The sequence below is a fragment of the Pelodiscus sinensis genome, chromosome 1 (assembly GCF_049634645.1).
Source record: "Pelodiscus sinensis isolate JC-2024 chromosome 1, ASM4963464v1, whole genome shotgun sequence".
In the NCBI taxonomy this organism is placed as follows: domain Eukaryota; kingdom Metazoa; phylum Chordata; order Testudines; family Trionychidae; genus Pelodiscus; species Pelodiscus sinensis.
Window position 1 is genome coordinate 15,600,939 of NC_134711.1, and position 15,120 is coordinate 15,616,058.

Here is a 15,120-nt window from a genome sequence, read left to right on the forward strand (position 1 = left end):
AGACATACACTGTCTCTGGCTTTTACACATATACATATACATATATATGTATATGCATAAAAACATTCCTATTCAGCTAGTTGTAAAAATACTTATATACACACCCCTGGATAGATATATACACATATGGAGAGGCACATATATGGACACAAGCACACGTGGGTAAAGACACAAACACCTATGGACACACACACACACACACACACACACACACACACACACACACAGCTAAGACACATTTACTCACACACAGAGATCTGTGCACTCATGGCTGGATATAGGCACCTGCAAGCTTAGGGTCTTGGGAAGAGACAGATCCCCGCAGACATGGAGCAGTGAAGCCCTAGCAATGAGCTGCGCCGCCCAAATCTGTGCCCGCCGGAGAGGAGCATGCGGCGAGCTAGGGGCCGGCTAACAGCTCTCAGGCCACCTTGTCACTAACCTGCCGCGCTTGAGAACCCAAAGGACCCCTCCCCCCGCGCACCTCTGGGCACATCTGGCTGCCGCCGCTTCGCACGAGGTGAGCCCAGGAGCCGGTTTCGCTTCCCGCCGCCGGGTCCCACAGAGGCACCGTGCGGCGGCGCGGTGAGTGGCGATGGGTTTGCAAAGCGGGGAGGGGGGCGAGAAAGCCCCAGGGTGCGGGAGCTCGCGGGGAGGGGGGACCCCGCACCCACCGGTCCTTTGCAGCAGAGGGGGGCATTGCAACCCTGCAAAACCCGCCCGCCGGCCCACCCTGGCCTCTCTAAGGCAAATATACAGCGATCCCCCCCCGCCCCCAGTTGCAAACTTGCCGCGGGCGCCTTACCGTGCGGGGCTGGCAGTCCGGCGCGGGGCTGCTCCTGGGCTCCGGCTCTGGATCGCTCCCTCTCATTTGCCCTTTCAGATCCACGAGGGAGTTCGCGCCCCCCGCAAGGTCCGAACTTGTGCGGGGAGAGGCGAGCCTGGAGCGAGTCCCGCTGGCAGTGCATCAAGGCCTCTTGTGCGGCGGGAGGGGTGGGGAGAGCTGCGTCCACCAGTTAACTCCCGCTTCCCTTCCCCTCACTTCTCCTGAGCTCGCTTCCCGTGCACCGGCCCAACTTGGGCTCGCCTTGGCCAGGCAGCGGGCAGCGGGGGATCCCTGCCGCGGAGCCGCATCATCTTCGTCCCCCTCCTTCCAGCCGCTCTGCTGGGGGGAGTTTGGTGCAGAGCCTTAAATTGCCAGCCGGGCTGGGGCTGTCAAGAGAAGGCAGGCGAGGGGGGCAGATTCTGCAGGCTGCCTGGTCGCAGCACGCGACAGATCCGCTGTCCGGGCGCGTGTGTGTGTGTGTAAGGGGGGGGGGGCGGTATTTCTGTAGGGCTAACTTTGAAGCTGGCTCTTGCTGTCGGCACGGCCTGGGGCTGGGACTGGCCAGTCCTCGCCAGCAGGAGCCTCCCGCGCTCCCATGCCGCTAGGTGCCTGCAGGAGCCGCGCGCTGAGCACTGCGATTCGCGGCTGGTCTCCCCACCGCTTTTTACCTGCACTCGCAGCCCGGGCAAGAACAGGAGACGCTGCTATCGCTTAGCAACCCCCATCAATCTTCCTGGGAGGCCCCCTCCTAAAAAGTTCTGATTGGAGGAGGGAGGAGGGGAGCCACGCCCCTTCGAGGATGCGCTGGATGCTGCCTCTGTCTTTGTGCATTTTTTTTTTTTTTTGCCTCCTCACCAATTCAGGAGAGATGCAGGTGGAGAGATTCCAAGAAGGGCTAGAATGCAGAGCCAGGTCAGTCTGCTTGGTCGCCTCTGCTCCTTGTCTGCTGCTTTCTCTCTCACAGCTACTTCGAAAAATCTCCTTTTGTGCTCTCTCTGAAGAAAAACACCACCCCAACCCTCCAACTCTCTCATACAGCAGCAAAGAGGAAAAACAGACGCCGGGAAAACAAGCCAGAATGCAGCAAAGACCTGAAGCCAGGAAGGCAAAATAAAGAAATAATTTAGAATTTGTAAAGCTGTATTTTCAAATAATCCAGTTTAAAGCTTTGCAAAATGTGGCTTGATATGATTACCAGCCCCTCCACACCCCCAAACATCAGAGGGCAGCTAAAACCAGGCAATGGCTTTAAAGGGAAACAATTAAACATCTTGGGATGAATGAACCATAAGGGTTAATGGGTGCAAATCCATCGACTCCTGCTGGGATGAGTTGCAACAAGGCTGCCAAGCAGCTGTATGGAGGATGGCAGTGTGATTTACTGCTCCTGCTCCATTGCCCGGTGCTGTCATTGAGTAAAAGCTGGCTGAAATAACAACTCCGGACATCTCCATCATAAGTCTGGCTGAGTTATTTTGTAAGTTTTCTAGTTCCTCCTTGTTCACGGCATAGGTGCTGCAACTAGAGATGTGGGGGGTACTGAAGCACCCCCTCTGGCTTCCATTGCACACAAGCTTTCCACTTTGGCTCATTGGCACTCAGCACCCCACTATAAAAGTGGTTCCTCCAGCACTCCTGGTTAACAGGAAACTTCTGGCCATTAATTCCCTTAACTAACCTCACAAACACAGCATACATTATTTATTCCCTCCTCCAGTTTAAGTCAGGCCTGTCCTATCCTCCCCTCAGCATGTGTGATGTAGGAGTCTGGAGAAGGTGAAGGAAGACACTGGAGCATCATGGTCATAAGCCTCAAAAAAGGGACTGGGCAGTGAGCCCTTATGTTGCTCAAAGCTGCCATGATTCCCATGACCAGTTAAAGTCAATTTAAGAAATAACCCTATTCCTGGTCTTTAATATTTAAGGTTACTGACTATTGGCTTACTTTTGTGATTCAGGCCCTGTGTTTAGTCTGCTTGGCCAGTTTTTACAGGAATTCTGTTCTTGGGTGCCAGTGGTGTTTGCTGAGATGTGCCTGTGGAATTATTTCATTGCAGCCATCAGTGAAGCAAAGAGCAAACCTCTGCTTGCAGTATTTTAATCCCTACTGTTCTCCTCTGGCTTACACTGCTGTACTTTAGGTGTAGCTCCGGGGGAGTAAAGGCACTTCCACCAAACTGAAACAGGGGAGAGGAAATCAGCTCCCCAGTACTTTAAATCATAACATTGTAAAATAGAGAACCAAGCCGTGTTCATCTTGCTCGTGCCAGGGAAGTCTGGCTGTCAGCTAGGAATAGGGAGGATACCATTCTGCACTGACTCGCACTTTGAGTGGTCAGTGTTCAGAGTGAGTGTGAATATTACCATTTGGATTTGGTAGCATTTTAAACTCACTCTGTGGGATTAGCCAGCACAGGGATGGAGGGACTAAACAGGGTTTAGAGATACTATAGGGCTTGCCACAGTGGTGAATTGGTGGAGCATAAAGATGTCCTGGCCATACCTCCTGTCCTCTGGCCAGGGCCGGACTAAGGGGTGGGCTAGTCAAGCAGCTGCCCAGGGCGCCAACCTATGGGGGTGCCCAGCTCCCGGCAGGCTGCAGTGGCTGCCTGGGGTGGGGGCCATGTTAACCCCCACAGCACCGGGCAGCAGCGCCCTGTCTCATACTGCTGCAGGGCCCTGCATGGCCAGGTGCAGCCCGCCCCAGGTGGCCCCAGGCTGCGCGCTATCGGTGGTGGCCAGGCCGACTTGACAGCGCGTGTGCCGTGCACCCGGAGGTGGGGCCGCGCTTCTCGGAGGCGGGCCCGTGCATACGTCGTACGTCCAGGGGTGGGCCCGTGCATGCATCATGCATCCAGAGGCAGGGCAATGTGCCCCGGGGGCAGCACCACATGCCTGGGGCCAGAGGTGCCAAAATGCCTCAGGGCAGCCCTGCCTCTGGCTGTAATGGAAAATCCTTGTCATGCCCAATAGAAGCAACTGCATCTTTGCAAACTCTGGCTCTGGTGGAAAGGCACCAGTACAGTACCTCATAGGGGCTTCACACCTGATTTACAGCCAACAGGAAACAAGTGTACATGTTCTGAATGTGTGTAAATAATGACGTGTGTAAATAATGACACAAGGGTTCAATCCCACTTTTCACCCACAAGCCCTTTTTACTGACTCTACAGGCCTAAAGAGGTCACTTATTGATGATAATACTGGCCTCTAGCCACAAGGTAGCAGGTTGGCTCTGTGCCCCACAACAGTGTTGCAAGGTTCAATTAATTTCTCCATAGTGCTTTCAGATCCTTGGGCTCAGTCCCACATTGTCTGCACAGCCAAACTCATTGACATTGCTGGGAGCATCAGTTGCTCCAGGTAGGATGGTCTCCAGGAGGGGGCACTGACTGGGGGATTACTGTGACCTTAATGTGTGTCTTTAGAAGAGATTGCTTGTGTGCTGCAGAGCAAAGTGTCTAATCTCTCTGTACCGGAGTTCCCTCTCTCAGGAAAGTAGGGATCATGGCTGTGAGGATAAAATTAGAGCTGTGCAGGAATCAGGATTTCTGCCCAAGGATTTTTTTTTATTTTTTTCTCCTCATTCTCAATCAGAAAGAAAAGCCAGAGATGGGAAATGTTACATACCAGAGACATTTTGAAAAATTCCATCTCAGAAGAACCCAAATGGATTTAAAAACAAAATCTGCTCCCAGGTCTATGGGGTCCTAAGCATCCTTCTGGCATGTGGACTACCAAGGTGCTAGGAACCTGGAGACCCAGGGAACCATAGCTACACTCCTTAGCAGCATGGAGAGGTGAATGAACTGGCAAGTAAGGAAGGCGGCCAATTTGCCTGCGTGGTTTCAGTCAAAAGTTGACAAATTCCTGCTGACAAATTCATCATTGACACATTCCTGATGAATATTTTGATTCCATCGGATCATTTTCCTGTAGAAAACTGTTCTGCCAGAAAAATGTCAACCATTTCTAGATAAAATCCATTAATAATTGTGAAGGGAAGGTGGAGTCAGATACTCTGGTGATAAGGGTCATGTAAGTACCTCATTAAACAGAACATGCATACAGGATGATGCCTCTAAGTCAGGGGTGGGCAATAATTTGTGATGTGGAAGTGGTTGAGGGCTGCACTCTTCCATGATATTAATGGAGGAGGTGTGGGGTTTGGGATGGAGGTAGGGTGCAGAAGGGAGCTCGGGGTAAGGGAAGGTGTTTGGGTGAAGAAGGCAGTTGTGACCTGTGGCACTGGACTGGGGTGGAGAGGATTGAGGCAGGGAATTGGGGTACAGGAGGGGATGCAGGGATTTGGATTGTGAGCTAAGGCAGGAGGGGACTGTGCTCTGGGGCAGGGGATTGGGGTGTTGGATCTGGGAGGGGATATGGGTTCAGGAGGGGGCAGAGGATTTGGGTATGTGGCGTAGAGGGCAGGTGTGGAGGGCAGAGGTTTGGGAAGAGGAGGGACTGGAGTGTGAGAGGCAGGATCTTGCCAGGAGACTACCAGCCAGCAGCTGTTCCTCAATCAGTCTCCCTGCCTGCCCCACCCCTGCACAGGCTGCAGCCATGTGCTCTGGAGCTCCTTGTGCTTCGTGGCTGCCCGTTATTGAAACAGGCAGCTCCCATTGGCCAGTTTCTGTCCAGAAACCGGCCAATGGGATTGTGCTGGGGGTGGGAGCAAAGAAAAAATGACCCACAGCCACGTTTCTGAGTGGATGCCTGTGGGGCAAGGCAAGTGAGCCTGCCTGGGGCTCCCTGCTGTGTCCGTGGGCCGGATCCGGTGGCTTGGCGAGCCAGATCCAGCCCGTAGGCCGTATTTTACCCAGGCCTGCTCTAAGTGCATAATATTATTACTTTAAAAGCCCTCAATGCCTTAATGCTGCATCTGGAGGAAGAAATTTCAATCTGAAAATTTATTTTCCTATCTTAGTCAGGAAGGTATAAGTCAAGGGGAAATTAAAAGTGTTTTTTGATGGGAGTGATTTGCCTTCATGAACTACCCACTACTGAAATAATGGCTTTTAGTGCTGTTGATTAAAAGCCAGATTAGTTTCAAATTGTCAGTTGAGCTCCCAGATAACATTTTCATAGTAACCTCTAATGAACAGAGGAAATTGTTTCACAGAAACTCATAAATTTGATTAACAACTTCATGCAGGCCCAGAAATAAAAACAAAGGGATACAGTTTCTTATTTTAACTGGCTTTTAGGATCAGCTTTCATACCATATGGGTACATCTACACTTGCAAGCTTCTTTCGGAATAAGCTTTTCCGGAAGATATCTTCTGGAAAAGCTTATTTCAAAATAGAGCCTTCACACTATATAGGGAAGCCTCAAAATTAGTCTAAGGCAGTTTCCCCTAATGTGGATGCTTTATCTCAACTTAGAGCCCCAGGAGGCACTGGGGAGGAATAACTTTAGAATGGTCCCGGTGAGGAGCTGTTTCAACATAGCAGTAGTGGAGCAGCTATACATACCCTCTTCTGAAACAGCTTTTTGGAAAAGGGCTTATTCCTTGTGGAATGAGGTTTACTGCCATAAAGAAAGCCGGCCGTTATTTTAACTTTCTGTCGAAATAACACAATTGCAGTGTGGACGCTAGTATTTTTCCAGAATAATGGCCGTTATTCGGGCAAAACAGTGCAGTGTAAATGCACCCATAGAGTGGTCACACTTGAAAATTTGTTAATATGACCTTAAATAACTAGTTCTGGTAACTAGCATAAATGCAGTGTTTCCCATACTTGCTATAGGCAAGTGCTTTGCTGAATGGTGACATTGCCCAAGAAAAATAGTTGGTGTACATGTGACCACTATATGGGACAATTATTCTAATAACACTCTTACCCTGTAGATCTCAAAGAATGTTTTTACATTGCTGCTTAAATCTGCGTGGTGAGTCTCAGAGCCCAGGTCTGCAGCTGGAGCTCACGCTATGTTGCTCAAGACTGCTGTGTAGATGTATGGTGGGTGCAGATTGGGGTTGGGGCTGTGCAATTCATCACCTCCAGGTTTGAATGTATACCCAGCTGTTGTTAGTTCTGTAGCATGTGCCCGATGAGCCTGTCCTTAGACCCCAGCCTGAGACTTGCTGATGCAGGTTTTAAATGCAGTGTTGACATACCAAAAGGGCTTTACAAAGGAGGTTACTACCATTGCCTCCATTTTACAGAGGCACAGAGCAGTGACATGACTTGCCCAAGGTCACTCAGCAGGTCGGAGGGCAAAGCCAGGCATGGAACAAAGGATTCCTGAGTCCCCGACCAATGCTCTAGCCACTAGACAACATTACCTCCTGCATTCATGATAGGATATTAACTCTAGGTAGGTCCACATTTTATTTTTAGGGGCAAATCTTTTCCCCAGCCTTGAGCCTGAGTAACATTATTGGGATGGGTGGAAGCAATTCTCCCTCGCAGCCTGTGAATCAGGTGGAGGACAAAGTAATCCAATTCTGCTAATCTGGGTCTGGATCACAGTTTGTCTTGCAACTGGGCTCAGGACATAAGGTGTTCTTTCACTCCCCTGCAGTGACTCCTAGATCAATTGCAGAGTACAGTTCCTCTTCCCAGACATTCCCTTAGGCATTCCGCGGGATGTTAGAGGGGGCTGTGACGTACCACACCAAATGTGGATGTACATTGTGCAAAGGTCTGATACAAGGACTTTGGGCTGGTCTACACTACAAAGTGAGATTGGCTTAGCTACATTGCTCAGGACTGTGAAAAATATCACCCTTGAACAATGTAATTAACTGACCTAAGCCCTTATGCAGACCCCACTATGAAGGTGGAAGAATTCTTCTGCTGACCCTAACTACCAAGCCTCATAGAAGTGGAGTTACTACAATGATGGAAAGGACCTTCTCTTGCCATAGTAAGCATCTACACTACAGTGGTGCAGCTGTAATGTTTCTAGTGTGTAGACATTCCCTTAGGCCATGTTTGCAGTACAAAAGCCACTACAGTAATTACATCGCTTGGGTGTGTCTACCCTTTGCTCCTTGTGTGGGTAGTGCACCTACTTACCAGGCATGTGTGTATCAATTGCACTGATGTGTGGAGCATTGTGGGAAATCTCCTGAAACTCAATTACAGTTGAGATAAGCAACACCATGTCTACACTGACACTTTAAAGGCTACGTCTAGACTACATCATTCTGTCGGCAGAGGGATGTAAATGAAGTACTTCGAAAGTGCAAATGAAGCTAGGATTTAAATGTCCCGTGCTTCATTTGCATAATCAAGTAATGGCGCTCTTTTGAAAAAGCGCTATTTCGAAATTGAAACCACAGTTTAGATGCGGTTCTTTCGAAAATAGGGCACTTTTTCGAAAGATCCTGTAAACTTGAGGTTTAAAATGAGGTGTAAAAATGAGGTTTACAGGATCTTTTGAAAAAGCACCCCATTTTTTTGAAAGAACTGCATCTAGACTGCCGTTTCAATTTGAAATAGCGCTTTTTCGAAAGAGTGCCATTACATGATTATGCAAATGAAGCACAGGCTATTGACTTAAATCAGCTTTTATTATATCACATTTATTAGTATTCAAGTTGTTATCAATTTTGTTTCCTTTACATGTAATCAGTCTTTTAAAATATTTTCTTTTCCCTCTCCATAGGAGTTACTGCAAATGCATATTTTCTGGAAAGTGCTTGCGAATTATGGACAAGCCGGCTTTGCTCATGGGGTGGGGGCTGTATGCAACATTGTCAAGATGTGAGCCACTTAAGCATTGACTGGCTTGATATAAAGGATTGTTTGTGACTCTAATATAGCATCTTTGCCAAAGAGTTCAGCACAGTGCTGTCAGGGACAGTGACACATGGATCCGTTTCCTTTATAATCCTATCATATCTATGACCTACCCCCTACAGAGCGAGGCAAAAGATCTACATTTTCCCATTAACTCCAGATAAGGGCTTCCTGTGAAATAAATACACTCACAGCCCATAGGCACCAGCTTTGCAAGGCTGAAAACTCCACTTTAGCCTATTTTTATCATGTCAGTGAGTGTATTTCAGATTCCCCTCACACTGAGAATCCATCTGGCCATATCACTGTCTGAATTTCCTGCTGAGAATTTGCATTGAAAATGAAAAGCTAAATTTGTAAGTAGGAAGTTTGTTATGTTCTTCTGATCAATGATATTAGGACATTTTAAACATCTTGGGTTAAGATTTTGTCCTGTTATTTTTTTTGTCCATAATAACTGTTCTTTTTTAATATAAGTAGGATGACATAGCTAAAAGTCTGGTGCAAATGAGCAAAGCTCCACGGAAATAAAATTAGTAAGAGCTAAAGGTCACTACCTGAGGATCTGGCCCATATTTTAACAAAAGTAAAATATTTTTCCAAAAGAAAAGCATTTGTATGTCCATGTTATTGATAAAAACACAGATTAAAACATGACAGGGCAAAAGGCAACTAAAATATTTTTCAACTGTTTTAAAACATCCATAATCTTCTGCAGAATAAAGATGTTTCCCCTAATTTAAAGAAAATAGAAGTAACTCATTGTAACTACAAGAGAATTGAAAGAAGGTTACAGTTTTCTTTCATAAATGATATGTATAATGCACACAAGAAATAATGTTCAAAGAACATGATTAGGATTGTAAAATCAAGCACTCAAAAATTGGGATGTGTCAGAATGATGGTTGATTGTATAACCTTAATAGCTAAAAGTCCCCTTAATAAGGCTCCCTTGTGCATATGCATTATGATACATCTTTGATTACATGAACAGATATTATTATTGTTCATAGGACTCTGCCTCATTCAGTGAGCAGACTGGTTGAAGAGCTATTCATTTTTTAGCCTCCCTTCTTCTATATGTAGTCCTTATTTACTGCACATTCTTCAAACCCTGCCCTGAAGACAGAATTATTAATTTCCTAATGATCTCCTTTATGGAGCTCATAATTATACTGTGCGGCTGTGTCTAGACTGGCCAGTTTTTCCGGAAAATCAGCCGCTTTTCCGGAAAAACTTGCCAGCTGTCTACACTGGCCGCTTGAATTTCTGCAAAAGCACTGACTTTTTACTGTAAGAAATCAGTGCTTCTTACGGAAATACTATTCTGCTCCCGTTCAAGCAAAAGTCCCTTTTGTGCAAAGCTTTTGTGCAAAAGGGCCAGTATAGACAGCTCAGATTTGTTTTCCGCAAAAAAGCCCCGATCGTGAAAATGGCGATCGGGGCTTTTTTTGCAGAAAAGCACATCTAGATTGGCACGGACGCTTTTCCGCAAAAAGTGCTTTTGCGGAAAAGTGTCCGTGCCAATCTAGACGCTCTGTTCCAAAAATGCTTTTAATGGAAAACTTCCGTTAAAAGCATTTCCGGAAAATCATGCCAATCTAGATGCAGCCTGCATGTACTTCACAGCCCCTCCATGAGATGCAGCCATGGTATCCTCATGTTACAGATAGCAAAGTGAGATTGAGGTCAGAGGTATCCACCAATTTTGAGTTCCTAGTTTGCAACATGAAGGACCTGATTTGTCAGAGCATTTTGCATTAGCACATTATGTGTTCAAGGCACAGATCTTATTGACTTCAGCTGCAGCTGTGACACTTCTGCAAATCCGATCCCTCTCCCCCCCAAATAATAATACAGAAATATTCCGCCTGAGGCAGACACCTGGTGCAGAAAGCCCACACAAATAATAAAGTTTTGGCAAAGCTCTAAGCAGCAGAAAACAGATTTATTATGAGAAATGTCAGGAAACCTTAATAATAGGGGATCCTACCAGCCTTGCCAATAGTGAAATCCATGAGCTATTTCTCATGTTTGTCGTTAGGAAGCAGTGTTTGTTGGAAAGACCAATTAACAAATGTCCACCTGATCACTAAAGGCAGGGGAACTTTCTGTGCAATTTGCTGGGCTTTGGATCAAGACCTTAGACAAAAAGCACTGTGTGGGTCCCCCTAAAGTCAGAGTTAGAGAAGCCCTGGTTTTGAGAAAAATATTTTTTTTCCCCTGTACCACCTGATAAGGAATTAGATGCTTTCAACATTTCATGCGATTTGATGAGATGTTTCCTGAAAATGCTGAGCTTTTCATTTTTTGTAGCTTTCTGTCCATTACAATTTAATCCTGAACGTTTCAGTGACCATGTGAGAGGCAATAATAATAATACTCAGTGCTTCCAGTTTTCACCATTACAGCCTTAATTAATCTTCAGAACACATGGCTGTGGAATTATTTTATAGATTGAGGAAACTGGTGAAGAGAGATTAATGGCCCTATGATGCAAATTTTACTCCCATTAAACAGCACTCGTGAGAATAGTTCCATTGACTTTGAGTGAGCGTTGCTCAGTACATTGGATTCTCCTTTTGTTCTCACTGATGTAAATCAGAAGTAATTTCAATAAAGTTAATGGTTTTAGCCCAGTGTCAGACTGTTGTGACATCACAGTCAGGGCCAACATAAATAAGGGTTGCAAAATGAAGCTCTAAGTGAACCATTCATGCTGACTGGGGGAATCACTGGCAGGCCAGGGATTAAAACCCAGGAGCTTCTGGGTGTCAATCCTATATTTGAAATGCTCTTATCTCTCTCAAGGCAGATACAATACAGGATTATGCAGAGTGGGGTTTTCTCAACACTTTCTCGTAGTTGATAATTAGTTTTTCTCCCTGAGTAGCCCCATGGTTATGATATTTTGGGTGATATTTGTGAGAGAGTCTATTCACTGGAAATTAGGGATTGGCAAAATGACTTAGAATGTTAGGCTAGATCCAGAAACACACTCTGGCTGCTTTGCCCTACTCTGTAATAGATAACAGCTGTAGACTAGGATTAAGTGGCCAATTAGGCTGGGATTATGGCCACATTGTGTTGCTGGAGCAGTACAAAATCACCAACTGTGGTGAGTGAATATGGCCCCTAGTATTGAAAAGTATTTAGATTTTCTGATTGGATATTGTAGACTGTGGGAAGTGCATAGAGCTCTGGAAACACATCATGAATATGAACACAGAATTTAATTAATTCCCCTTTGCCATGCAGTGCGCTAAGCACTCTCACCCTGATTTAGCACTAAAGTATATTCTTAACTGTAAGCATGTGCAGTAGTCCAAAGTACATGTCAAACACGTGCTTTGCTGCTGCAGGGCCAGAGAGCTCAGAATCTAGCAGCGTGTAGCTCACAATGAGCACACTCTTGAGTTGTACAGAGCGCACTGTGATGCTGTAAGGTCCTTGGGGAAGGGTCCAGTTAAATTTGCATATCCTATAGACTTCACTGAGCATTCACAACTGTGTTCACTTACAGTCCTGTTGAAACAGTAGCACTCCTCTTCACAGTCCTCCCCTCCCTGTCTCCCATACACTTCAGCAGGGCCGTCCTTAGGATTTTTGGTGCCCTACGCAGGATTATTAAACTGGTGCCCCTATGCCTAGGTTTGTCGAGCAAAAAAAAAAAAAAATACGAATACATTAAAATCACGTTCCTCCCCAAGACCTCACCCCTTTGAGGCCGCATCCTCTCTGTTCCCCTCCTCTCCATCACTTGCTATCCCAGCCATTATATGCTCTCACTTGGTTGAGAGAGGAGATGCAGGCTCTGGGATGGGAATGAGGGATTTGGGTGTGGCAAGGGCTGAGAAGTACAAGCTCTGGAAGGGAATTTGGATGCAGGAGAAGGGGATGCTGGCTCAGGGAGGGGGCTCCAGGCTGGGGAGTGTTGGGCTCAGGTGGAAGGTTGGGGTGCTGAGCAAGCCACAGGCTTGTGGATGTGAGGGTGCAGGAGTTTGTGTTGGATATGTGTAGGGCTCAGGGCAAGGAGGTTGTAAGTATGATGGGCTCAGGACACACATTTGCCATGTGTGGATGGCACAGGAGTGTGGTGGCAGAAGACTGAGGATGTGGGGATGCAGGAGTTTGAGGATGTAAGAGGCTCAGGACAGGGGGTTCCAGTGTATGACAGGCTCAGATTTGGGGTCAGGTGGTGCAGGAGTGTTATGATGCTGCAGTGAGATGGGGATTTGGCCCCAATTGGGGGTATGTTGGTCAGGCTTCATTTTTAAATAAAATATTATGTCAACCTCAAAGGCTATGTCTAGATTGGCATGATTTTCCGGAAATGCTTTTAACGGAAAAGTTTTCCGTTAAAAGCATTTTCGGAACAGAGCATTTAGATTGGCACGGATGCTTTTCCGCAAAAGCACTTTTTGCGGAAAAGCGTCCGTGGCCAATCTAGATGCGCTTTTCCGCAAAAAAGCCCCGATCGCCATTTTCACGGTCAGGGCTTTTTTGCGGAAAACAAATCTGAGCTGTCTACACTGGCCCTTTTGTGCAAAAGTTTTGCGCAAAAGGGACTTTTGCCCGAACGGGAGCAGCATAGTATTTCCACAAAAAGCACTGATTTCTTACAGTAGGAAGTCAGTGCTTTTGCAGAAATTCAAGTGGCCAGTGTAGACAGCTGGCAAGTTTTTCCGGAAAAGTGGCTGATTTTCTGGAAAAACTGGCCAGTCTAGACACAGTCAAAAGGTTTTAGCATTGTCTTTATATAGGAGAGGGGCAGGGAACCTGTTTTGAGTCAAGGGTCATTGACCCACAGAAAGTCAGTTGGGGCCACACAAGTGAGATACCAAAAAAAAAAACCCCAAACCCCCAAGACTACTAATGCGGTCCCAAGGATGCTGGCACAGCTGACAAGGTGCTGGGTCCAGGGACAGGGTGGTGCTGGGTACTGTGGTGGGTGGCAGGGTCCAGGGACAGGGTGGTGCTGGGTGCTATGGTGGGTGGCAGGGTGCTGGGTACAGGGACAGGGTGGTGCTGGATGCTGGTGACAGTGTTGGTGAGGGCAGGGGACAGGGTACTTGTGGGGGGTCTGGGCAGGGGACAGGGGTAGCTGAGACTGGTAGCTGGCAATCCTGCAGCACCTCTGGGAAGTGTGCAACTTCACTTCCCCTCCCCAAACATCTGGCATGCGAGCTGCCTGAGCAGCAGGGGCTGTTGCACCCCAGCAACTTACCTCCGCGATGCCATCCTGCGAGGAGGAGGGAGTCCCGGGAAAGTGAAGCTCTGTCCCCCCGGGAGGAGTTGTCAGCACAGCATTGTCACTCTTGTAAGCCCCGTAATCTCTTCCAGCTCCCTCCTGAGTTCTGCACCCTCTACCTCCTGCCCTGACTCCTGCTCCCCCACCTTCCTACCCTGAGCCCCCCATCAGACTCTATGCCCTGAATCCACCCCTCCTGCCCTCACTCTATCACCTTCTGCCCTGAGCTGCCTTCACAAACCTTCCAGCCCATGCCCACACATCGTAACCCCTACCCCTTACCAAGAGTCCCCCATATCTTTGCCCTGACTCCAGCCCTGCAACCTTATACTCCAACCCTAACGCCCCACACCAAACCCTGTGCCCATAGCCCCCTACCTCCTGCCTTCCCGGCTGGCTGCCCAGTTCTTCCCTTTTCCCCTCCTGATCTTCCCCAGCCAGCCCCCCTTCACCACCTCCAACTCTGCTTTCCGCCGGCCCGTTCCTCTTCCTGATCTCCCCCAGCCAGCACCGCTGCACCGCCCCCGTCTGCCTCATGGCCTCCCAGCTTTGCTTCCCGCCCACCCATGATCAAGTGTGTCCGGTTTTTTGGGGGGTGGGTCTACTTGGTAACCCTACCGGCAGCAGCATCTATGTGAACAGCTCAAACCAGCTGAGAGGGAAGACGCTGGGGCTTCTCCCCTCTCAGCTGTTCCACAGCATTTAAACACATTACGCAGGTGCTCCCTTGGCCCCACACAGTGCCCTGGGTGGCATCGGGAAATTTAAAGTGCTGGTGCAAGACTCAGTATGTGGCGTGCTGGCACCCCGCATATCAGTCCGCCCCTGCCCCAGTCAGCATGTAACCAGCCCCTCCCCTCCCCTCTAGCACCTGACCCAACCTCCCTCCCCCTAGCACTTCACCCAACCCAGCCCTGCTGGAGGGAAGGGGGGAGAGAGGGGTGCTCCGTGGGGGGAGGGGAGAAGAAAGGGTACTGCCACAGAGCCGCCCAGCCAGCCTGCCTCACCTTACGCTAGGGGAGAGAGTCACACAGGTAAGTTCCTTCCTCCACACCCTCCCAGTCCCAGAGACCCCAGCAGCCAATTCCTTCCCTCCCTGCAGGCAGCGCATTGGGCTCTCTCTAGGACCCAGCAGCCCTGCTGTTGGCTGCTCACTGCTTCCTGTTTCTCCTGGCAGAGTGGTGCCCCAGAATTACTGTGGTGCCCTACGCAAGAGCATACTCTGAGTATGCCTAAGGACATCCCTGCACTTCAGTGACCATTTTGCATGTACAAAGATTGTAGAGTCAG

At 48.2% G+C, this 15,120-nt stretch overlaps 1 protein-coding gene across 5 annotated transcripts in view; it reads right to left on the bottom strand.

Moving 5' to 3' along the window:
* GRM3 (glutamate metabotropic receptor 3) overlaps nucleotides 1-1,696 on the bottom strand; it is a 171,080-nt gene extending 169,384 nt beyond the window's left edge. For 3 of the 5 annotated variants that reach the window (XM_025181676.2, XM_014570488.3, XM_075926193.1), the window contains exon 1: nucleotides 806-944. Coding sequence is in view for 1 of the 5 variants with exons in the window: in XM_075926200.1 (XP_075782315.1) it covers nucleotides 806-871 (66 nt within the window). In the remaining 4 variants the exon portion in view is untranslated. Of the gene's footprint in view, nucleotides 1-484; nucleotides 584-805 lie in introns of those variants that run through there. The other 2 variants (XM_075926200.1, XM_025181677.2) reach the window with 2 other exon arrangements.
* Nucleotides 1,697-15,120: the final 13,424 nt, after the last annotated feature.